Source organism: Pelobates fuscus, chromosome 4 (assembly GCF_036172605.1).
Source record: "Pelobates fuscus isolate aPelFus1 chromosome 4, aPelFus1.pri, whole genome shotgun sequence".
Taxonomy (NCBI): domain Eukaryota; kingdom Metazoa; phylum Chordata; class Amphibia; order Anura; family Pelobatidae; genus Pelobates; species Pelobates fuscus.
In genome coordinates, this window is record NC_086320.1 from 221320787 (window position 1) to 221346206 (window position 25420).

The 25420-nt window shown below is 42.2% G+C and overlaps 1 protein-coding gene across 3 annotated transcripts in view; it reads left to right on the plus strand.

Annotated features, from left to right (window-relative positions):
- PDCD6 (programmed cell death 6) overlaps positions 1 to 25420 on the plus strand; it is a 59716-nt gene that overhangs the window by 26796 nt on the left and 7500 nt on the right. For 2 of the 3 annotated variants that reach the window (XM_063451898.1, XM_063451899.1), the window contains exons 2-3: positions 3055 to 3116; positions 24416 to 24460. In XM_063451898.1, coding sequence (XP_063307968.1) covers positions 3055 to 3116; positions 24416 to 24460 — 107 coding nt within the window. Of the gene's footprint in view, positions 1 to 3054; positions 3117 to 10036; positions 10081 to 24415; positions 24461 to 25420 lie in introns of those variants that run through there. The other variant, XM_063451900.1, reaches the window with a different exon arrangement.

Consider the following 25420-nt stretch of genomic DNA (forward strand, 5'->3'; position numbering starts at 1 on the left):
ATATCCATATTTTCTGTTTTTCAACAGAAATGACAATAAAAAAAACGTAAACCTCGCAATGTAATCTTCACCAAATTTCTATCAAATTACAGTATCTGTTGCTGCTGATTTATTTTCTATTCTTATTTTATATATTCTCCAGCATTCTAGTTAGGTGAAATAAAAATCAAATAGCTGTTTTCTTTTTAACTTGATGATCTTTCACAGGCTTCAGACTTTCTATTGATTGTGCCCTCTGCTGCACATTGCAACAGATGTGCAGTTATCTCCTTCACATTTTGTGCACAATGCTTCACTGTGTTTAGAAAGTGCATTGAAATACATCAGCATTTCCATATTCACAGGCCTGGCCTCAGCTTTAGGAATGAATTTTGATGATGTGAATTGTTCTTTATTAAATCTGGATTGCAAGTTTTTAACCTTTTTTAAAACCTGAACAAGCTCACTTTTGAACATTGCACTGCAGACTGTCAGGGTTTTTCACTAAACCCACAACGTTAGAGCATGGAACCTAAATGGTAACATTGAGCCTAAACATACTCCAACTCACCCGTAGTCTCATCTTGGTGAAATTTGTTTAGTGAATAACTGTTTCAGCAGCAAACCAGCCATTGTCCTCTACTTTGGGGAAGGAGGGAGGTGGAGGGAGGGAACGTGCTTCACTGGTTAAGTAGTGTAAATTGAAGTGTTACTGATGCATTTTTACAAATTTGTTGCACACAATGTTTGTATTAAAGGGTCACTGTCACGAGCGTGGGCTATAGGCCCAGCCGAGACAGTGGGGAGAGTGTGGAAGTGACAGGGTTAATGACACCAGACCCCTGGTTACCTGTTGCTAGTCCCAGCAACCACTCAATTAACCCCTGCAATCCCTTCTACACTAACCCCTTAGTACACACTTTACTGCCACCACCAAGACTTTTAATCCCGGGCGTTTTAGGTTACCCCACACACAGGAGAATTATAGAATCACCGTTCTACTTTTACTGATCAAACACGTATAAATAACCCTTTTTGGTAACGTGTTTACCTGAGCTTTCCTTTGGGGAATGAAGCTCATTGAGAACAGAGACACAAGCTGATTAAGTAAACATTTAATCTGACAAAAAAGATTCACAGTGCTGAGTACAAAATACAGAAATAAATGACATACAGATAACAAATTGCAAAATAGTACATAAAATAAAATAGGAGAAAACACAAGAAATTCCTTACATATATTTACCCCATATAGAATTCTTGTGGGAGTCTTAGATGGTATAGATCTCCTAGAAGTTACTGACAAAAGAAAAAAATGAAACATGAACTCCCTGGATAGTCCAGCACCCTCATTATATTTAAACTAGTTATTTCTCAGTGGGCAGACCCCTGGGGGGGATCAGAGGAGGTTTGACTGGCAGTCTATTGCCCACTCTATGAAATTCCTTGTGTCCAGCTCTGGTGATGGCTATCTAGATGTTTTATGGTCTAGACCTGGTGCAAGATCAAAGACCACAATAAATGTCAAAGGTTTACAAAAAAACAACTCTTAACATATATAAACACACATCAAACACCAACTCGTGCTTTTGGCATGACAGTCACTATAGTCACCACCAAAACAACTTTAGCCTAATGAAGCGGTTTTGGTGTATAGATCATACCCCTGCAGTCTCACTGCTCAATTCCCTGCCATTTAGGAGTTAAATCACTGTTTATACGGCCCTAGTAACACCTCCCTATATGTAACTGCACAGCTTTCCTAAACACTTCCTAAAAAATGTCATCTGATGTTTACACTTCCTTTTTTTTTTCTTCAAATTCTGTTTAATTAAGAATTTATTATCTCCTGCACTGTTAATAGCTTGCTAGACCCTGCAGTAGCTTATTGTGTGTGATTTTAAAGTTAATTTACAGAGCAGAAGATACAACTTTTAAAGCAAGTTAACATCTGATTGAAAGTGAAACCATTTTTTTTCATGCAGGCTGTGTCCGTCACAGCCAGGGGAGGTGTGGCTACGGTTTCATAAAAAGAAACAAAAATGATTTAACTTCTAAATGTCAGAGAATTGAGCAGTGAGACTGCAGGGGCATGATCTATACACCAAGACTGATTAATTAAGCTAAAGTTGTTTTGGTGACTATAGTGTCCATTTAATTACTAGGGATTTTTAAAGTTGAGCACTTTAACCGTCTTTGCTCATGGTAATGATTCTCTGTCCTTGTGTCCAAGTGTACAGTTTTCTAAGGGCACATTCTAACATTTTTTTATGTTGGCCTGCATTATTAACATTTAAATAAAACTTTACTCATGATGAGATCACTATGTCCAATCCAATGCTTCATTTAAAAGGGTCCATTACAAAAATTGTGACAATTGCCTTAAATTAATGTTCTTTTCGATATAGTGGTGCTAATTTGATGGGGGTGAAGGGGGTTGTGTTGGGCAGAGGCATTGTTCCTGTTTCCCCCCAATATTACTGATAATGGAAGCAATGCTAAAAGGCTTGTACCTTTTGTGATGTGTGAACATGTATTTATGTAGATACATTGTATATTACATATGGAATACAAAACTATAGTTAGGACAAGGGGACTCCATCTGGGGTTCTAGGTAACAAAATCAGGATAGCTGGAACAAACTCAGATGTTGGGGCTATCCAGACGAAATCAGGCCTGATGGGAGACTTGCACAACAAGTAAAGCCTAAAATGTACATACCACTGCGAACCAAACTCTTCGGTGGGGATAGGGGGTATTTCTACTCTCCAGGACTAAGTTTTCACTTACCAGTGGCAAAAGGAAATTTTAAGCTCTGGTAAGGGTATCCTATATTGGTTAAATATGAGAGAAGCACTGTTACTGTCCCTAACCAGAGCAGCCTGCATGTTTCACTCTAAAACATGCAAGCGATCCTTCAACAGCTATTAATGTATGACGGTCTGCTAACACAGAATAGCTGCTAATTGTAAACATTTGAAGCATAACACTGGGGACAATTTACGAGCTGCTATGCCTTCGTATTCACTTTCTGTATGGATTAGTTATATATTTTTGTTTGTGTTTTATTTTTAGAGTGGACAGGGACAGAAGTGGGGTTATATCTGATACAGAACTCCAGCAAGCCTTGTCAAATGGTGAGTAAGCTTTATTTTATTCTACTTAGTTTATCTCTTTATTAGATCTAAGCCAACGTACTGCATGCATATAATACAACATTTTGCTATCTTGTGAAAGTTAGCCTTCACTTTAGGTAGGTTTGGATCTAGACTTTTTTTTTGTACTCTCCATGTTGGGCGTTCTGTGGCCACTCTTATCCAGTTCTTGTAACAGATTTGTATACAGGGAATGGATACTCATAAAATGATTAGCATGCAAACAAGTATAATAATGCTTGTTTGAGTTCACCTCAATATCCACAATGAGTATTCCCTTAAGATAAAATCGTTCTGAAATACTCACACTGGCTGTGTTGGAGTTTCACTGAATGGCTGTCTGACAGACGGAGATAATAAAAAATGAGAGGATATCTCTAAAAGAAGTTATGCAGTCAGGGTGCAGGGATAAACTCTATTCATCAAAACCACTTCAGTTAGCTGGAAGGCTTATGGTGCTTGCATGGATCATTTAAAGCTAGTTGACTGTTTTTATGTGTTTACACTGTGTCTCATACACAGTACACATGTACATAAGTTTGAATATAATAAGCAAAGCACTTCTAGCCTTCTACATCCGTGCTTATCTTATAAGTTCTGTATAATGCAAATAATGTTGGAGATAGTCTCTGTAATCATAAGAAGTATGTAAAGGGACACTATAGGCACCCAGACCACTTCAGCTCATTGTCACACTTGGTCCTGCAATGTAAATCATTGCAGTTTTATAGAAACTGCAATATTTACATTGCAGTACTAAGACAGCCTCTAGTGGCTGTCAATCAGACAGCCACTAGAGGTACTTGCTGCTTGCTAGGAGACTTTAGGTCGCCTAACTGATGCTGGACAGCCTCACACTCTGCATGAGGACATCCATCGTCATGTGCATTTAATGCTAGGAATACAGGTTTGTATTCCTAGCACTATAGTATCCTTTTAAACCAGTTAAGGATTGTACCTTGGAAACCTTTACAGTCAGTAAAAATCAGACGATCTACATAAAGTGTCAGGAGAATTAGAATTGCCATACTGTTAATTTAATTCGGCAGGCTGTTCAGGATATATATTGTTGCACTCTCAAAATACTGGCTGGAAAGTACCCTTATTCTTTATGGTGGCTATTATTTGAAGAATTTAAACAGATATTATCGTGTAACAACGATTACTGGTATTGTTCATGCATTTAATTTTTTCATATTGTGAATTATGATAGTCTCGTCCTAACGATACCAATGATATAATGCTGCAGAATGCATTATGCAAAAAAAAAATAATATTGTGACGGACCGCTGGCACTCCGACCGAGTACCTCCGCTCCACCAAACACTCCACCAGACACCATAAACATTGCAGACCCCACTTCCAGCAATGCAGCTGCGCCGGGGTCTCGCCGTCCTTTACCCACCTTGGACCCAAGACCAGGGTCCAGCTTCCAGTGGGTAGACCTCTCCTAATCCAGAGAGCGTAGCAGGAACAAGCTCTTACAAGAGCTTATACTCAAGGGAGTATTGTGATATAGCAATCCCCAAGAGTGTAGTTATCCCCTCCCCCAAGCATGAGCCAAGGCTTCAAGAAAGGGTCAAGCAGGTCTGTTTAATGTAAGCCAGCACTTACAATTTATACAATTCCTCAGGCCAGAGGCACACCCCCTGGGCCTGATGGAACACAGGCACACAAACCAATCGGAACAATACAACAAAGTCCAACACTCCCACACACAGCACACCAGCCCTCCCCTCTGCCTGTGCTACAATTAACTAAGACAATGGACTAACTCTAAGCAAAAAAATAAAAACATACATTTTTACAAACCCCAAAAAGTACCCCAAAATACAACATATCCCCACAAGTCGCATTCCTTGATAGCCCTGACCTGGGTGAACAACATATCCAAAAATCACCCAGGAGTTTTGTTAAAGGCAAGAATTCATATTTGCATGAACGTTTGAGATACCCGAGGGGGAAATGTGTTTTTTTTTGTTTTTTTACACTGTAATTGACTGAGAACCAGTTTTGCAGGCCAGTACACATATAGAAAGAATTTATAATTAAGATTTACACTGGGAGCTGAACGGAGGTGACCGGAGCTGCTGTAAAGGGGAGTAACAGCTTGCTCTGCCCCCCCCCCCCCCCTCCCTTGCATAGACCATGCCGGATTCATATAGTCCCCCTCCCTGGCCAGGTATCAAGCAGGAAGGGGGGGGGACAAAGAAATAAAACTTAAACAATTAATAATAAAAATATTATTACATTACACACTGCATTATATACACACACACTCTGCATTATTTATATATATATATATATATATATATATATATATATATATATACACACACACACACACATACACACTCTGCATTATATATATATATATATATATATATATATATATATACATACACACACACACTCTGCATTATATATATATATATATATATATATATACACACACACACACACTGCATTATATATATACACACACTGCATTTTATATATATATATATATATATATATATATACACACACATTCTGCATTTTATATATATATATATATATATATACACACACACTCTGCATTATATATATATATATATATACACACACACTCTGCATTATATATATATATATATATATATATATACACACACACACACTCTGCATTATATATACACACACACACTCTGCATTATATATATACACACACACACTCTGCATTATATATATATACACACACACTCTGCATTATATATTTACACACACACACTCTGCATTATATATATATATATATATATATACACACACTCTGCATTATACATATACACACACACACACACTCTGCATTATACATATACACACACTCTGCATTATACATATACACACACTCTGCATTATACATATACACACACACACACACACTCTGCATTATATATATATATATATATATACACACACACACACACACTCTGCATTATATATACACACACACACACTCTGCATTATATATACACACACACACACTCTGCATTATATATACACACACACACACACACACACACACACTCTGCATTATATATATACACACACACACACACACACACTCTGCATTATATATATATACACACACACACACTCTGCATTATATATATATACACACACACACACACACTCTGCATTATATATATATACACACACACACACACACTCTGCATTCATTATATATACACACACACACACACACTCTGCATTCATTATATATACACACACACACACACTCTCTGCATTCATTATATACACACACTGTAAATAAATATTCAATTAATGTAATTTTATTGGGATCTAATTTTATTTAGAAATGTACCAGTAGCTGCTGCATTTATCACCCTAGGCTTATACTCGAGTCAATGGTAAAAAACACTCGACGGCTTATATTCGGGTCGTCTTATACCCAAGTATCTACGGTACTTAAAATTAATAAGTCAGGTTAGATGTATTCATATCTGTCTAGCAAGCTGCAACTAAACGAAGGAAAACAAATGGGTGTGTCTTGGAATTTTCCTCTCTATGAAGTGTTCTTTGTCCAAAAAAAAAAAAAAAAACCTCACTTCTATAAACCGTAGTCTCAACAGTATGTGGAGTGTTTAGCACTAAAAACATTGATGGCTGAAAATGGCTGACAATTCTGGAGGAGGAGTTTTGTTAAAGGCAAGAATTCATATTTGCATGAACGTTTTGAGATACCCGAGATTGCCAGTAAACCTCTCTATTATGTATAGGTAAGAAAACAAGCTGTGAGGGGGGAAATGTTTTTTATTTTTTTACTGTAATTGACTGAGAACCAGTTTTGCAGGCCAGTACACACATAGAAAGAATTTATAATTAAGTTAACCGTTGAAGGAGGAGTAAGTATTTTATATATTTTTGTTCCTGCATTCACAGTTTGATATTGTTATATAGTTCTAGGTAAATACTGCCATTGAGGGGTTCCGAGGCTATCTTCATTATTATTATTATTTTATTATTTATATAGCGCCCGAAAATTCCACAACGCTTTACAATGGGTGGACTAACAGACTAATTGTAACTAGACAAATGGACACACAGGAACAGAGGGGTTGAGGGCCCTGCTCAATGAGCTTACATGCTACAGGGAGTGGGGCATAGTGACACAAAGGGTATACGTAGAGTTAAGGAAATAGGTTGCTAGAAAAGTATTCACTGAACTTATTCTCAGAGGTTATTTTTGACAGTTGCAGGGGAGAAGACATGGGGGAGGTGGGAGGAGATGAGAACCCGCTAACAGTTTAAATGATCTGCTTTCCTGAGGAAGTGTGGTTTTTCAAAGATTTTTTTTTTTAAGGAGCGGAGACTGGGTGAAAGTCTAACGGAAAGAGGGAAGGGAGTTCCACAGAAAAGGTGCAGCCCCGAAGGCGAGCATCAGATGTGGGAGTACGGACGGAGGATAGACATAATTTGTCCTTTGAGTCTTTGTTTTAATATCTTCAGGTCCCTGAACTGTTTGTGTATCATTACGGCTGTTGGGGGGAATGAGGGGGGCTTAACATTTGAAAGTATAGTGTACTGTGTGCAAACAGACAGGGGTAAACCGGGGCAGGTCAAGGATTTAAGAGGGGATCTGGAAAACGTGTAATAAACAAAGCCAAATTCAGGAATTCACAGTTTAGAATAGTCCAATATTAGAGGGAGTGATAAAATCACACACCACAAGTCAAAATGCACTCTTGGGTAACAAAGCCCACGACAGGAAAAATAGTTTTCAGTGTGGTCTTATATAGTCCCAGGTTGTGTACGATTGGTCTACGTCAATAATGACTCCACAGACGAATGTGGAGCAATAAAAACCCCCAAAAGACTGGCATCGGGGTGTATAAAATGCAAAAGAGAAGCCTTAGTATCGATGCTAGAACGATGCACCGCATCGGCATGCTTGGTGCTGTCACAGTCAATTGTGGTGCAGGAATGAGGCACAACGTCAATGTGTGTTGGTGCCTGGAGAAGGCAGGAGCCGTGACCCTATGGGAATACCAGGGAATGCAATAAAAAAAAAAAAAAAAATCATGTAACTTTTGGTGTTATTGACGTCTCGATAAATCTTTAATGGCATTATTTTTCAATAATGTACACTTCAATATGTGCCCTCTCTACAATATGTTTTACTATATCTTTTACCCCTCAGATAAACTAATCGTGGTTTTAAGCCCTGTATATCACAGTGTGACGTCAGATTCCCATCTAAAATGTACAATTTAACTGGGCAGACTTTTTTTTTTTAGTCCATATGGAGTAAGTCTTCAAGGTGTGTGCAACAAGTTAATATTGGTCCATAAAAAGATATTGTATACTTGAGTTGTGTTTGTGTAAAATGTAAGGTGTAATCGAAGATGCCTTTATAAAGCCTTTGTGGTGGTAGTATATTAACTATATAACCTGGGGTAGTATCTGTAGATTTGGGAGTTAATTTGGTATAACTTTGTACCCAGGAATACAAAGCTGGCACTCTTGCTCCTCATGCCGCCCTCCTCCCTCACACGCCCTCCTCCCCAGGGAATAAAGGGTTAAAAACTCTTTACTTAGCTTATCCCAGCGCTGATGTCCCTCGGTGCTGGGTCGAAGCTCCTCCTCCATCCAGCGACAAGCGGGCTCTAATGCGCATGCTAATGCATGCATGCATTAGACCTCCCCATGGGAAAGCATAGAGTCAGTGCTTTCCTATGGAGAAAAATCTGACACTGGTTTTCCTCATGCAGAGCGTGAGGACGTCCAGCGTCAGATACCGGACCATAGGTCCGTTTCAAACCAGGAACCCCTGTAATGGCTGTCTGGTAGACAGCCACTAGAGGCTGACTCTGGGATCTAAAACAGCGTGGAGCAGAGGAGGGGAAATAAGTAACAGAGCCACTTTGAATATATAAACAAGATAGTTATAAGTTATGTTTAGCTTATATTCTAAAAAGACCAGAGTGATATCCATTGGCTTCACATAAGATATAGGACTCAATTTAAGATGCCTATAAATCTCTACAGAATACTGCTCCGACCTGCTTATCCTCACTATTACACAAATATGTCCCATCAAGGCCCCTACGCTCTCCACTCCTTCAAAAAAAAATCTTTGAAATCTTACCTCTTTAGGAAAGTATACGAATTAAACTGTGAACAGCTTTTCCCCCCCGCACCCTGATTCCTCTCCTGAAACTGTCATCAAAACAAAACACTAAGCCCTCAATGAATACTATCCTAGCAACATACTTTTCTACCTTACCCTTACCTTTTGTGTCACTATAGCCCACTCCCGCTTGCATGTAAGCTCATTGAGCAAGGCCCTCAATCCCTCTGTTCCTGTGCGTCCAACTTGTCTGGTTACAAATACTTGTCTGTTAGTCCACCAATTGTACAGCGCTACGGAACTTGTTGGCGCTTTATAAATAATATATAATAGAGTATTTTGCCCCCCTTTTTTTTTTTTTTTTTAAATTGTGGAAAATGTGAATCACTCATGTGCTTCAGAGTTTTTATGTTGGATGTTACTTGACAACCCAAAATCTTATACAGCCAGTAAACCGCAGCCATTCAACCCAAATAACGTGCCTCACGGATACTTGTTAAAATTACTATTGTAACATTTATGTAGAGGATAAAGCTGCTTTCATTAAAGTAAAACATGTAAATTAGGCGACAGTCACTAATCACTACTCCTACTCTTAAGCGAATGTAATTTTTTTACTTTGTGAGGAAGAGGGGTCTATTTCCTGTTCTGTCTCATCCTTTATTCTTTGTACTATCAGTGATTACCGTAGTGTTGACATGTTTCTACAAATTGTCTTCTTCAGAGTGTTGATAAAATATTTACCATCTGTCTGTTCATACAGGTCTCCCATATGGCTAACAACCAATCAAATTGATGCTATCACCATCTTTATAACTGGTAATCTGGAATTATTGCCATTTTATATATGGTACAATTATGTAGTTTCATAACCATCTTTGTGAATGGGGTATAAATCTTGCTACCATGTTGTTTAAGGGCATATTAAAAGAACACTATAAGGTTAGGAATACAAACCTGTATTCCAAGTGCTTTAGTTTTTATCGAATTGTACTAATGTCCCCCCTGCTGTGAGGGTCAAAGGATGAGTTTTACTTACCTTCTAGCCCTTGCCCAGCTGGTCACCAACCTCAGCCAATCCTTTGCTTTCCCAGAGGAAAGCTTTGAGACTCTACTTCACACGCGTGCAAAGTGCCACACTGCCATGATCGTTTCTCGGAGAACATCCGATTGAAAAAGCCAAGCTTTTACTCTGCTATTTCGTCAGAAGCGTCTCTAGTGACTGTCAGAGTGAAAGACACTAGAGGCATTTAAACCCTGGGGTGGTGGTATTATTATTATGTTATTTATATAGCGCCATCAAATTCCACAGCGCTTTTCAGTGGGTGGACGAACAGACATGTAGTTGTAACCAGACAAGTTGGACACACAGGAACAGAGGGGTTAAGGGCCCTGCTCAATGAGCTTACATGCTAGAGGGAGTGGGGTAAAATTACACAAAAATGTAAGGATGGTATTAGACTAGTGACAGTTGCAGAAGAGGAGTCAGGAGCTATTAACAGTTTAATTGATATGCTTTTATGAAGAAGTGGGTTTTTAACGATTTTTTGAAGGAGTGGAGACTGGGTGAGCATCTAACGGAGGAGGGAAGCGAGTTCCACAGGAACGGTGCAGCCCTCGAGAAATCTTGAAGGCGAGCATCAGAGGTGGGAGTACGGACAGAAGATAGACGTAAGTCTTCAGCAGATCGTAAGGGCCTAGACGGGACATACTTGTGGATAAGGGAGGATAGATAGGTGGGAGCAACATTATGTAGAGATTTGAAAGCAAGAACCAGAATTTAAATTGAGCTCTATATTTTATAGGAAGCCAATGTAGGGACTGACAGAAGGGTGAGGCATGGGAGGTGCGGGCGGACAGGAAGATGAGCCTCACTGCCGCATTCATTAAGGACTGTAACGGCGCAAGTTGGGAGCATGTAAGACCACTGAGAAGCGGATTACAGTAGTCAAGGCGAGAAAGGACAGTGGAATGGACCAACACCGTAGTCGCATCTGGCGTTAAGTAGGGGCGTATGCAAGCAATGTTTTCGAGATGGAAATTACAGGATTTGGCGATAGATTGAACATGAGGCTTGAAGGAGAAGTCAGAGTCAAAGAGAACACCCTTTGGTTACCCTTGCCATTCCTGCAGAGCAGCAAAGTTTTCATCTGCAGGGTTACAATTCGAGTGATATGTCACAGACCACTTTAGTGAGATGAAGTAAGCGCTGCGGAATCTGTTGGCCCTTTATAAATGGCAATAATAATAATAATGAAGTGGTTTAGGTGCCTGTAGAGTCCCTTTTGGGGGAATTAATCTGAATGTAATTAAGTATAGTGAAATTTACAATCTACTGTCAGTAACCAATCAATGTTATGGCTTTTGGCTGGAATCACACAACCATTCTAAATTCATGGGACATTTCACTGCTGGTATTGTACCTGGCAGCCATTAGAAGTACTTTTCCAACTTCCAATGAGACTGCAGAGTTGTACTTTTTCGTTCCCAAAGCTCCTCTATGAGGATGAATGGACATTTAGAAGTGTGATGTTAAAACGAGAGTTTGAAGCGGCTCTAGGGATTCTATCTCAGAGGGGGGATCTGTGTAGTGTCTGAGTATAGTGCTACCCGTTCTCTCATGCCATGCTTACTCCACAGTGAGGGGCACCTCCTTTCTGTGTCTCGTGTGTGCAGAGCTGTCTGCCTATTTACAATGCTAATAAGCATGAGTAGCTTGCCCACAACAAACATGACATGGGACACAAACTATTGTGGAATCAGCCAGCTCGGGTCAGCACTGGAAGATGTATTGCACGATAGACCTGCACACGGCCGTTCTCTCTGTTAAAGTGGCACTGTCATGGCCGAATCCTGTTTTTTTGTTTTTTTAACCCGCCTCCACTACATCTAACTGACCCCCTAGTCACCCCCAAATGCCCTTAAGCCCCCCAGATTACCTATTTTTTATTCTTTATTTTCTGCCCCGATCTATATTCAGGGCGCCGCCATCTTTGTGTGGGTAGGTGAAGTCCCTGTGGGACACGTCATCTGCCCACACTAGATAGCACTGAGATTCCCGCACATGCCCAGGTGAAACACTTGGACATGCGAACGGGAATTTCATCTATTTATTCATTAGTCAGACAGACTAATGAATGAATAGAAAAATCAGACGAACAAACAAACACTGAGTACCAGTGTTCATTTGTTCGTTCAGTTTGTTACAAGGAGGGAGCTACCGGCTTGCAGCTCCCTCCTTGTAATATGTAAAGACAGAAGCGGCAGGGAGCAGTGCTCCCCACTACTTTATAAGCCCCCCAGGTCCCCCTCTCACTCTATGGGGGTCAATAAAAAATAACCTACTAAATAACAATAAGTTGGGGAGGACCTACTGTCCTCCTCCCGGCCCCCACCTCTAAAAAGTGGGCGGGGGCCCTATATAAGAATGGGGGGAGGGGGGGGACTACTGTCCTACCCCCCCTGACTCCCAACCCTAAGCAGTGGATGGGGGTCCTTAAAAACAATAAAGGGGGGGGACCTACTGTCCTCCCCCCAGCCCCCACCCCTGAGCGGTGGGTGGGGGCCCTATATAAGAATGGTGGGTGGGACCTATTGTCCTCCCCCCCCCCGGGCCCCCACCCCTGAGCGGTGGGTGGGGGCCCTAAAAAACAATAAGGGGGGGACCTACTGTCCTCCCCCCGCCCCCACCCCTGAGCGGTGGGTGGGAGCTCTAATAAACAATAACGGGGGACCTACTGTCCTCCCCACCCCTGAGCGGTGGGTGGGGGCCCTAGAAAAACAATAAGGGGTGGGGTCCCAATATAAGAATGGGGGGGAGGGGGGGACTACTGTCCTACCCCCCTGGCCCCCACCCCTAAGCAGTGGGTGGGGGCCCTTAAAAACAATAAAGGGGGGACCTACTGTCCTCCCCCCAGCCCCCACCCCTGAGCGGTGGGTGGGGTCCCTATATAAGAATGGTGGGTGGGACCTACTATCCTCCCCCCGCCCCCACCCCTGAGCGGTGGGTGGGAGCTCTAATAAACAATAAGGCGGAACCTACTGTCCCCGGCCCCCACCCCTGAGCGGTGGGTGGGGGCCCTAGAAAAACAATAAGGGGTGGGGGCCCAATATAAGAATGGGGGGAGGGGGGACTACTGTCCTACCCCCCTGGCCCCCACCCCTAAGCGGTGGGTGGGGGCCCTTAAAAACAAAAAGGGGGGGGGACCTACTGTCCTGCCCCCACCCCTGAGCGGTGGGTGGGGGACCTATATAAGAATGGTAGGTGGGACCTACTGTCGCCCTCACCCCTGAGCGGTGGGTGGGGGCACTAGAAAAACAATAAGGGGGGGGGACCTACTGTCCACCCCCCTGGCCCCCACTCCTGAGCGGTGGGTGGGGTCCTAGAAAAAAAACAATTGGGGGGGGGGGGGGGGACCTAATGTCCCCACCCGTGAGCGGCGGGTGGGGGCCCTAAATAAAAATCCCCCCAATCATGGTGACTAGGAGTCCCAAGCCCCTAGTCACCCCCCCCCCCCACCCAAATAAAACTATTCCCTACCCTACCCCCCTCACCCTAAAAATAATGATGGGGGGGGGGAGGGGGATAAAATAACTAACCTGTAAACAAAAATTTAACTTACCTTTTGGCGTCTTCTTTTTTCTAAAATATTAATTTTTCAGCCCCAAAAAAGTCAAATAAAAAGCCATCATACCCGTCGAACTTAAAATAAAATAAAAAACCAGAGCGCAAAAAAAAAAAAAAAACGACGCTAAAAAAATTTATCCATCTTCACCCATGGAGGGCTCCGCGCAGACTGAGCTCTGCAGGGCGGGGGAAGGCTTATAAAGCCTTGCCCCGCCCTGCAATTAGGCTGAGAACACTCTGATTGGTTGGTTTAAGCCAATCAGAGTGCTCTTTGTCATTTTGCAGAGCGTGGGAAAATTCCAAATAATTTTCCCACGCTGTGTAAAATGACACAGAGCACTCTGATTGGTGGGCTTGGAATCTAACCAATCACAGTGCCCTGTGTCATTTTACACAGCGTGGGAAAATTCCAAAGAACTTTCCCACGCTGTGTAAAATGACACAGAGCACTGTGATTGGATGGATTTCAAGCCCACCAATCAGAGTGCTCTTTGTCATTTTACACAGCGTGGGAAAGTTCTTTGGAATTTTTCCCACGCTCTGTAAAATGACACAGAGCACTGTGATTGGATGGATTTCAAGCCACCCAATCAGAGTGCTCTGTGTCATTTTACGCAGCGTGGGAAAATTCTGTAGAATTTTCCCACGCTCAGTAAAATGACACAGAGCACTCTGATTGGCTTAAACCAACCAGAGTGTTCTTAGCCTAATTGCAGGGCGGGGCAAGGCTTTATAATCCTTCCCCCGCCCTGCAGAGCTCAGTCTGCGCGGAGCCCTCCATGGGTGAAGATGGATTAATTTTTTTTTCGTCAGGTTTTTTTTTTTTTGCACTCGTGTTTTTTTTTTTATTTTAAGTTCGACAGGTATGATGGCTTTTTATTTGGTCTTTTTTGGGGCTGAAAAATGAAGATTTTAGTATAAAGAAGACGCCAAATGGTAAGTTATAATTTTTGTTTACAGGTTAGTTATTTTATCCCCCCCCTCATTATTTTAGGGTGAGGGGGGTAGGTAGGGGATAGTTTTATTTGGGTGGAGGGTGGTGACTAGGGGCTTGGGACCCCTAGTCCCCTTGATTGGGGTGGGGGGGGGGGATTTTTATTTAGGGCCACCGCTCAGGGGTGGGGGCCAGGGGGGGAGGACAGTAGGTGTCCCCCCCCTTATTGGTTTTTAGGACCTCCACCCACCACTCAGGGGTGGGGGACGGAGGGGAGGACAGTAGGTCCCCCCCCCTTATTGTTTCTTAGGGCCCCCACCCACCGCTCGGGTGGGAGGACAGTAGGCCACCCTCCTTATTTTTTTTTTAGGGCCCCCACCCACCGTTCAGGGGTTGGGGGCGGGGGGAGGACAGTAGGTCCCCCCTTATCCTTATTTACGGCCCCCACCCGCCACGCAGGGGGGGGGCGGGGGGTGGACAATAGGTTCCCCCCCATTGTTTTATAGTCCCCACCCACCGCGCAGGGGTGGGGGCCGGGGGAGGGGAGGACAATAGGTCCCCCCCCTTATTGTTTTTCTAGGGCCCCCACCCACCGCTCAAAGGTGGGCGCCGGGGGGGAGGACAGTAGGTCCCCCCCCCCCTTATTGTTTTTTAGGGCCCCCACCCAGCGCTCAGGGATGGGGGCCGGAAGGGGAGGACAGTAGATTCCCCCCCTTATTGTTTTTTAGGGCCCCAACCCACCGTTCAGGGGGGAGGACAGTAGGCCCCCCTCCTTATTTTTTTAGGGCCCCCACCCACCGCTCAGGGGTGGGGGCCGGGGGGAGGACAGTAGGTTCCCCCCCCCCCCCCCTTATTGTTTCTTAGGGCCCCCACCCACCGCTCAGGGGGGGGAGGACAGTAGGCCCCCCTCCTTATTTTTTTAGGGCCCCCACCCACCGCTCAGGGGTTGGGGCCGGGGGGAGGACAGTAGGTCCCCCCCCTTATCCTTATTTAGGGCCCCCACCCGCCGCGCAGGGGTGGGGGCAGGGAGTGGACAATAGGTTCCTCCCCCATTGTGTTTTATAGTCCCCACCCACTGCGCAGGGGTGGGGGCCGGGGGAGGGGAGGACAATAGGTCCCCCCCAATTGTTATTTATGGGGCTCCCACCCGCCCGCGGAGGGGAGGCGGTTCGTATTATTTTTTTTTAAACCGTGAGCAGCCATAGGCTGCTCACTGTTTAATTGACATTCCCCTACTCGCGGTATAGCGAGTAGGGGCTGAATTTACTAATACTAAGTAATCTTTACTTAGTATTATTAAATGTGGCTGAAAGACCAATTTAGGTCTTTCAGCCTTTTTAGTAGATAGCTCCCTAATACCGAATAGGATCGGAGTTTCATTCATTCGAATGAAATTACGATCCGAACAAAGTACCGAATTGCATCCTAACACGAATGGAGAAACAGTGCTCATTCTGTTAGGATGCAATTCGGCAGTTTTGCCCGCGTTCTGTCTAAGTGACAGGACGTTCTGCAATACTGACAGGAAGCATTGTGGGAACAGGGAGGAAAGCTAGGGATCATGGGAAGATTGCTCTGACCAGCGGAAATGAAGCACACTTTGCTCCTCCGTTGGTCAGAGCTGGTCAAGCGGAGGAATCCTCCATAAGACAAAGAGTCCCTACTTTGTCTTATGATTTTAAAGAAAACTAAAGAAGACCGGAAGAAAAGAATAACAGATCCTGAGAGAGGCGGAGAAGAGGAAGAGATTGAGGAAAGGTAAGTTCGGCATGACAGTGCCGCTTTAAAGCTTTCCACATAGAGGTCAGATGGGTAGATTATTCGTGAGTGACTGACAGGTGTTAAGCAGTGAATAGTTACATTTGTTTGCCTAACTACCCTTTCACTATACTCTGCTTTAACACCTTACTTCTACACAGCAACTTCTCACCTCCTTATTTTCTCTAAACTGTTCACTTTCAGTTCTCATAACCTTGATTATTTCATGCCAGCTGCAATTACTCCCATTTCCATTGCCATCCTATTAACCCTCTTCATCTTTTAACCTCTGTCTGAAGATTTATTGAAATAACCCTCTGTCTGTCTTTTCATCTCGTTAAACCTACATTTGGATACATTTGGATTCTTAAAAAAAAAAAAAAAAAAAAAGCTGGGTTTAAAATGGCATCCATTGCTAGGGGTAGCTACAGAAATGCAAGGTTAATTGAGACAATGCCTGTCTGTGCTTATTTGCATGACAAGCTGGAAATTCTGGAATAATTGTGGAAACATGATTTATTGCAGTTTGTATCCATGGTAGACTTCCAAAAGACCAACATACAGAAAATAGTTGTACATTTTACAAGGCTACTTTATTATTAATGGCATTTATATAGCACCAATTTATTCCGCAGTGCTTTTTATACAGGGGGAAATGTAACCATAAATGAGACAATTTCAAAATGTTACAGAAACAGTAGGCTGGTGAGGAACCTGCTCAAACGAGTTTATAATCTAGACTAGAGGTTAAAAGCACTTTAATTTATGTTAATATCGCACTGTCACTATTTAAGTAGTTGTCTCTCATGTTAAGATTAGTATAGGACCCACTAATATTGGGACTACTGTGATGTAGTGGTGGGCTCAACACGACATGGACATATGTTGGAACTTAATCCCCATAATTGTTTAAATAGGTTATTATAGTATCCTTGAAAAATGTAAAACTGCATTTATGTGTGCTCTGTTCCTACATATGTATTTTGTAGAAATGTGTGTCTTTACGGCAGCGCCACTGCAGAGAAATGCATGTTCTGGGTGTGCCCCCAGTTTGTTTTTTTATTTTTATTTTTTTTTCCCCTTCCCCCAAAAGTCCAACGTGAGGTATGCAGATGATGCTGCAATTTTTTTTTTTTTTTTTTTTTAATCTATATGAGGGCGTCCTTATGCATATGGTTTGTATTGCTCCTTGTGACTTTGTATCAGTAGTGTGTACTCGGACATGATTTTGTGATGCTGATACTGTATGTACACACCTGTTTGTGTGTGCACGCCTTTTTCTGACTAATTTGCTTTCATAGAGAAGCATTGGGACACCAGGCTAACACATGGAAATTGCTGTGCTTGATAAAGCAGTATTTCTAATAGAGAAGCATTGAATCCAATCCTTCCCTTTTTTCCTTTTGCTTTGTGTTGGGACACAAAGCACTTAGGAAGAGTATTTGCGCTTTTCTTAAACGTAGACATTTTGTAACATTTCTGATTTATCTTAAAATCTACATTCTTATAAAATAAATAAAGGGTGATACATTATGTTAACCACTGAAGCACTTCAACGAGCGGAATAGCTAGAGGCCTTTGGAGTGTTCCTTTTGTGACACATGTATGAGCGAGTGTGCGGCTAATGTGAGATTTTGTGTCACATTGTAATGAAATATTGTGTGACTGTTAATTGTTGGTCCTTATTCCTAGATTTTTCAAGAGGCCTTGTATAAAGAACAAATGTGGGGAAATTATCTGAATTTGAGGAAACAAGGGATTTGGGAAAACATTCTGAATTTGTAGCACTCTGCACTCTCAAACCATTGGAAATTTTCTTTTTGATTGTCCAACATTTTATAATATTGATTTTATTGCAAAACCTAACGTACCATGAAAATTAAGTTTGTGTGTATTTTAATTTTGTCTTCCTTAAGTAATTTTATTTTAGCTCCGGTCATAAACAATAAAGACAATAAATAAGTAGTCAGAAAGTTCAAATTAATTTTGACCATCCTTTTTCAGTATATGACCACCCTCATAGTTTACATATGAAAATTCATGTAAACAGGTATTTAGGGCTAACAGGAGTCCTCTTACCCACAACTGATCCCTGGCACAGTGTACCACCCTACCCAAAGCAAACACGCCTGACTAAACAGTAGTCACTTGTATTGAAGTTGTTGACTGTGTGCTGGTGGGAATTTGGTGAAAGAAGTAGATTGCTGGGAACATGTAATTGTGTCCACATGAAACTAACGTTGGCACTTAAATGTAAACAGCTCTGTATTGAAAGTGGGAGAAAATCTCACGTTTGGCTGCTTGCTTTTTTTTTTTTTTCTTCTTAGGTGTAAAACATTCGTTTTAGAGATATTTGATATAAATTTCAATTGAAGGGGAATGGTCACTTTCCAGATATTTTTTTTTTTTTTAAACATTGTTTATTTATCCCTATATTAAACATATGTGTTTGAAGTGTTAAAAAAAATAAAGCTAGATGTAGAAATCCATATGTAACGGAACCGCTGGCACCCCGACCGAGTACCTTCCGCTGACGGATGCTCCTAGCGCTTCCTGAGGACTCCAAGCACTGCAGCAGACACCACAACCACCGAATCTAAGAAGCATTGGAATCCTCTCTAGCATAAGAATGCTGTATACAGCCGAATAGGAAAAAACATGCGAATAGGTTTACACTCCTAGCAGTCAAACTGGAACAGCATACAATAAATCTTCCCCCAATAATGAGATGACACTTCAGGGTTAAAACAGGAACACAAGATTTATTCACACAACCTCCTTTTAAGACATTCTCCCATGCAAGGGAGGGATCCACAACAATTAGTACCACAGCCAATAATGTACCAGTTACCTCCCACACATCTCCTCCTCTTAGTGTGACACATAATCCTATTATTCCAGACACACATTCCCTGGGTTTCTGGATGTACCTCTAAACATAGGGTTACCCCTTTAAATGTTACATCCCCTGGTAGCCCTGATCTGGGTGAGACACATATCCAAAAATCACCCAGATCGGACCAGGGGTTTGGGAATTATGGAGGGTTAAAGTTTTGACCGACCGCATGACAAAAGTATCCGAAAATAGTTCCATGTGTTTTGGCCCTGCAGTCGGTCACAGAAAAGTGAATGAAAACACACGAATTGCCTGGGTTATAGAGCCTGGGGAGGGTTTGAATTAATTCCCTTGTTCGTGGGGTTCTTTCTACCGAATGGCGGGCCATTCAGTAGTTTCTACACGAATTCATGGAAGTCTGGAGGTCTCAGCAGTGTTTGCCCAGTCGAGTGTCCGATTTTAGTTCCAGACACTCGACGGCAAAACAGCGCTGTTCGGGAGTTTAAGATGGCCGCCGCCACGTGTTTGTTTCCCGAATGGCGGCCACCCAGAGGACAAAGGACACATTGCATAGATTGCCAATTACTCGTTTGCAACATTGTTGCAAACGGTAATTGGAGGCACACTTATTCCTGGGTGGTCTGGTTGTTCGGTAGTTTCACTCAATATAATGAATGGAGTAATTCTACCGAACAATCAGGTGAATGCTGCATACATATAACCCAGTTTAACCGAACACATAAATACATACATAATATTTAAGACAGTATTACTGCAATATGCTACAAAGTCTTAAAGGGACATTATTCCCAAAAGTCCCAATATGTCCACAGATGATTCTTAAAGGGCCAGCAGCAGCAATATAAAATAAAACATGCACAAATATTGTACTTGAAGGGCCAAATAACCCAGGGACCATAGTCAACAGGTAAGAGGCTGGCAATCAGGCTCCTCCAACAGCCAGGGGTAAAGGGCAGCTTGTCACCAATAAACTCAGTGACGAAAGGCATTTCGTCACACCATATCTTTATCCTGCAACTTGGTGACTCCATCTTAGCTCCTGTCAGCCTTAGTTTTAAACTCTGTCCTTTGCATAAAGAAAATAAATTAAACAAAGTTTCTATTTTTCCACTTAATTTGCTATGTTTACCCTGGTTTTACTTTGATTGATCTAGATTAGGGGTTCCCAATTAATTTTTCCTGTGGAACCATTTGACATAATGTGATAACAACGTGGAACCCCCCCCAAAAATGTTGGCGCCGTAGCACAGATATGAGTACTTGGGAGCAGGTGTGCTTTTGTGTGTATGGTTGGTGTTTGTATATAATGTTAGCGTTTTGATACAAGGGTATGTTTGTATGTAATGTTTGCATTTGTGTGTAGGGGTGTGCTTGGATGTAGTGTTGGCCTTTAAATGTGGATGTACATTTGTGTGTAGTATTGGTGTTTGAGTCTTTGAGTGAAGGGTATGTTTGAGTGTTTGTATATAAATGTGAAATTTGAATCCAGGGGTTTTTGTATGTAATGTTTGTGTTTGCAGCAGTGTATTTGCATGTTGTGTTGGTGTTTAATTGTGGGGATGTATGCACATATGATTGTTGTACGTATGCTACGTACATACATACACAGACAAACATTGACACACACACACACACGCACACTCAGATACACACCGTGACACATACATAAACCTTGACACACAGATACACACACACATACACTCTCACTGACAAGCATACACACTCACTGACAAGCACACACACACACACACACACACACTCCTGAACAGACAAACACACAATTAAAAAAATAAATTCACTCCACCCAGCCTCCCTACCTTTGGGAGTGCTGGCATGGAGTCTCTTATTTCCCTGGGGTCCAGTGGGGCTGCTGGGCTGAGCAGCTAGCGTACTGTCCCTGGGGTCCTGTGGGGCTGCTGGGCTAAGCAGCTGGCGTGGTAGCCGTGACCTTACTGCTCAGCTCCCTCACGCGCCTCTTAGTAATGACAGGGCCGGAGTGACGTCATATTCCGGCTCCGGCATCACTGCGGTGCGTGCGAGGGACCGGAGCAGGAAAAAGTGCTCCCTCGCGCCTCAATTATCATTGGCACTCGACCAGGCCAAATCGCGGCAGACATTTTGTTTGCCGAAATTACAGCGGAACCCCATTTGTGTTCTCGCGGTACACCAATTGGGAAATGCTGATCTAGATCATGGTGCCATTTGCAAAGAAAATGGTCAATTTCAAGAGACAAAAAAAAGCAGTTAATACAAGTTGTGTGATTCTCAACATTTTATTTACTGGTGTAAATTCCAAAGAAGCGACAGGTCCTCTTTGTTGCAAATTGCCCCAGACATGATTTTCTTTCTTTTGCCTTATATATTTTCCAGTAAATAAAATTGTATGCTAGAAGTTTTTTTTTTTTTTTTATACATACAGGAGTAAACCGGGACAGGTAAAGGATTGGAGAGGTTCTGGAAAACGTGTAATAAACAATGCCAAATTCAGGAATTCACAGTTTAGAATAGTCCGATATTAGAGGGAGAGAGAAAATCGCACACCACAAGTCAAAATGCACTCTTGGGTAACAAAGCCCACGACAGGGAAAATAGGAGTTTTCAGTGTGGTCTTATATAGTCCCAGGTTGTGTATGTCAATCTACGTCAATACTGACTCCACAGACCAATGTGGAGCAAAAAAAAAAAGGCCACAAAAGACTGGCATCGGAGTGTATAAAATGAATGCAAAGAGGACTGTTCCATTTCAGTATCGATGCTAGAATGATGCACAGCATCGCCATGCTTGGTGCTGTCAGTCAAAAGTGGCGCAGGAATGAGGCATGTCAATGTGTGTTGTGGTGCCTGGAGAATGCAGGAGCCATAACCCTATGGGAATTCCAGGGAATTCTGCTCTGCAAGCAATATACTCGTGCATTATAAGATGTGCTTGCACTGTTCAGAGTGCCCTTGGTGTATTCAGCCCATGCTTAAGAGTGCTTCAGGAGTGCTCTGCACAGGGGCAGCATTTAGTGGGGATGGCCAAAGTGTTTTCACTTCAGCCTGCTGTACATTAAAGGGACACTATAGTCACCTAAACAACTTTAGCTTAATGAAGCAGTTTTGGTGTTTAGAACATGCCCCTGCAGCCTCACTGCTTAATCCTCTGCCATTTAGGAGTTAAATGCCTTTGTTTATTAACCCTAGTCACACCTCCCTGCATGTGACTTGCACAGCCTTCCATAAACACTTCCTGTAAAGAGAGCCCTATTTAGGCTTTCTTTATTGCAAGTTCTGTTTAATTAAGATTTTCTTATCCCCTGCTATGTTAATAGCTTGCTAGACCCTGCAAGAGCCTCCTGTATGTGATTAAAGTTCAATTTAGAGATTGATATACAATTATTTAAGGTAAATTTAATCTGTTTGAAAGTAAAACCATTGTTTTTTCATTCAGACTCTGTCAATCATAGCCAGGGGAGGTGTGGCTAGGGCTGCATAAACAGAAACAAAGTGATTTCACTCCTAAATGACAGTGAATTGAGCATTGAAATTGCAGGGGAATGATCTATACAATAAAACTGCCTTATTTAGCTAAAGTAATTTAGGTGACTATAGTGTTCCTTTAATGCTGAAATCCCCCTTTTTTGAGAGTACCTGGCCCTGTACATGTCCCTGAGCCACAACTCCTCTGTTGGTAGGGAGTAGGATACTAAAACTGTAATGCCTCATATTGTGTACATCTTGCCATCCCTTCCTTGTGTTTTGCACTAGTTGTATTGCATGTTCTAAAATCTTATGCAGCATTCCAATTGTAATTAAACTGGTTTAGGCTAGGTCACTTGAATTTCCAAATTACAAACGAAACAGAAAGCTTTTCATTACATGCACGCTTAAAAATTCCTAAATTGGTTATGTAACACTATCATTACTTCTCTTGGGTGATTATGGAAACATAAATTCAGACTTCGCCCCTTTATGCTTTGGTACAAGGGAGGGGATTTTTCAATGCTATCATTATTTCTCCTGTCTCCTTACGTTTTATTTCTGGAAACTTTGACATAGAAGACTAGTCTACTGTTTTAATACAGACTCTGTTTGCTATATTTATTTTATCTTGGCTTTCAGAAAAAATGGTTCGATGGGCAGAAAAATTGTCCTGAAGCCTTGTGATGCTGCATTACCTGTTATATCAATTTCTACGTTGATATAAAGGTCTCTTCACTAAGATCCGTATTTAGCTGCCAAAATACAGCACAGCTTGGCAGATACATCTTTGCTAATTTTATTTACACAGTTGCATAAAGCATGTCATTTGACTTATCTGAATGCTGCTGGTTTTTAGCTGACTTGGGCAACAAGCTCTGTCGCTGCAAGTTCCCTCTGACGTCTCTGGGCTAACCATTGATTTAGCTTTGCCAGACCATAGGCTCCTGTTGAGTTCAAATTAGAGTTCCACCAGAGCTCAAGTTAGTATTGGAAGTACAGCCAAACATATGGGAATAGAAACTATAAGAGGTAACCTTGGCCTCCCACGTGTGTATGAACTTTCCCATCATGTGCAACCATCCAGAATGAATTAACAAGAACATCTTTAGTCAATAATAGGGTGGGAAAAGCAGAATCAATATTAATTTGTTTCCAATTCCAGCCATCGCCTGAGCTATCTAGTTCAGATGTTGTATGGAGAATTGGAAGTGTTAAAGAAATGCCTTTTAAATCGCATTCTTAAAAGTTTAGCAAATATGGTCTTAAAGAAAACAATTAATTACACTGCAGATATAGAATATACTGGGCAGCCTAGCCTGGTAATTGTACCTACAGCTCACTGAAAACCAAATCTCCATAGTTAGGACACAGCATAGTTTTAGATCTCTCTCCTGTTTGAAGGTTTGCGTGTTTAATTTTAATGTGTTCTTTGTAGAAATATATTCTTTGTGTTATATATATTTATATATATTTGTTTTATGTATACAAACTTCTTAAATTCTCTTTACTTTTTCAGGTACCTGGACACCCTTTAATCCAACAACTGTGCGCTCCATAATCTGTAAGTTCACTTCACTTTTATACACTGTATAGTTAGAATCTGACACATCTAGTTCCATTTTCTGATTTAATATGTATGTGGCAGCCATTTAACGTTCCTGGTTAAATATGAACCTGTATTTGTTGTGCTGAACAGATTTAACATAGTTTAGCATGGTTTAATATACACACTTGAAGACTACTTACATCTGCATCTGCAGGGAGTGCTAAAATGAGAAGAAAGTAAAAGGTTAACTTCTGGGACTACTATGCTGACTATGGCTAAACCCACCCAGTTTAAAAAATTTTTAGACCTTGAGACTGGAGTTAATACATTAAAGGGACACTATAGTCACCCAGACCACTTCAGCTCAATCAAGTGGTCTGGGTGCCAGGTCCCCCAGATTTTAACCCTTCAGATGCAAACATAGCAGTTTCAGAGAAACTATGTTTACATTTGGGGTTAATCCAGCCTCTAGTGGCTGTCTTCCGGACAGCCACCAATGGCGCATCTGCGACACTGGAGGCACATTTCGCCTCCATCGTGCAGAGCGTCCATTGGAAAGCACTGAGAAATGCTTTCCTATGGACTCTTTGAATGTGCGCGCAGCACTTGCCGTGCATGCGCATTCGGCTCCGCTGACGTTGGAGGGGGGAGCTGACGTTGGCGGGGGAGGAGAGGTCACCAGCGCCGAGGGAGCCCGGCACTGGATTAAGGTAAGCTGCTGAAGGGGTTTTAACCCCTTCAGTGCCAAAGGAGGGGGACCCTGAGGGTGGGGGCACCCTCAGGGCACTATAGTATCAGGAAAACGGCTTTGTTAAAGCGACACTGTCATGGCTGCATCCGTTCTTTATTACCACCCTCTTGACTCCACTACATCCCCCGAATGCCCCTACTCACTATGCTGATTCAAATAAATGGGGACCTAGCACAGGTCCCCCATGGTGGGGCATTTTCTAAAATAATTAACAGGGGAGGACA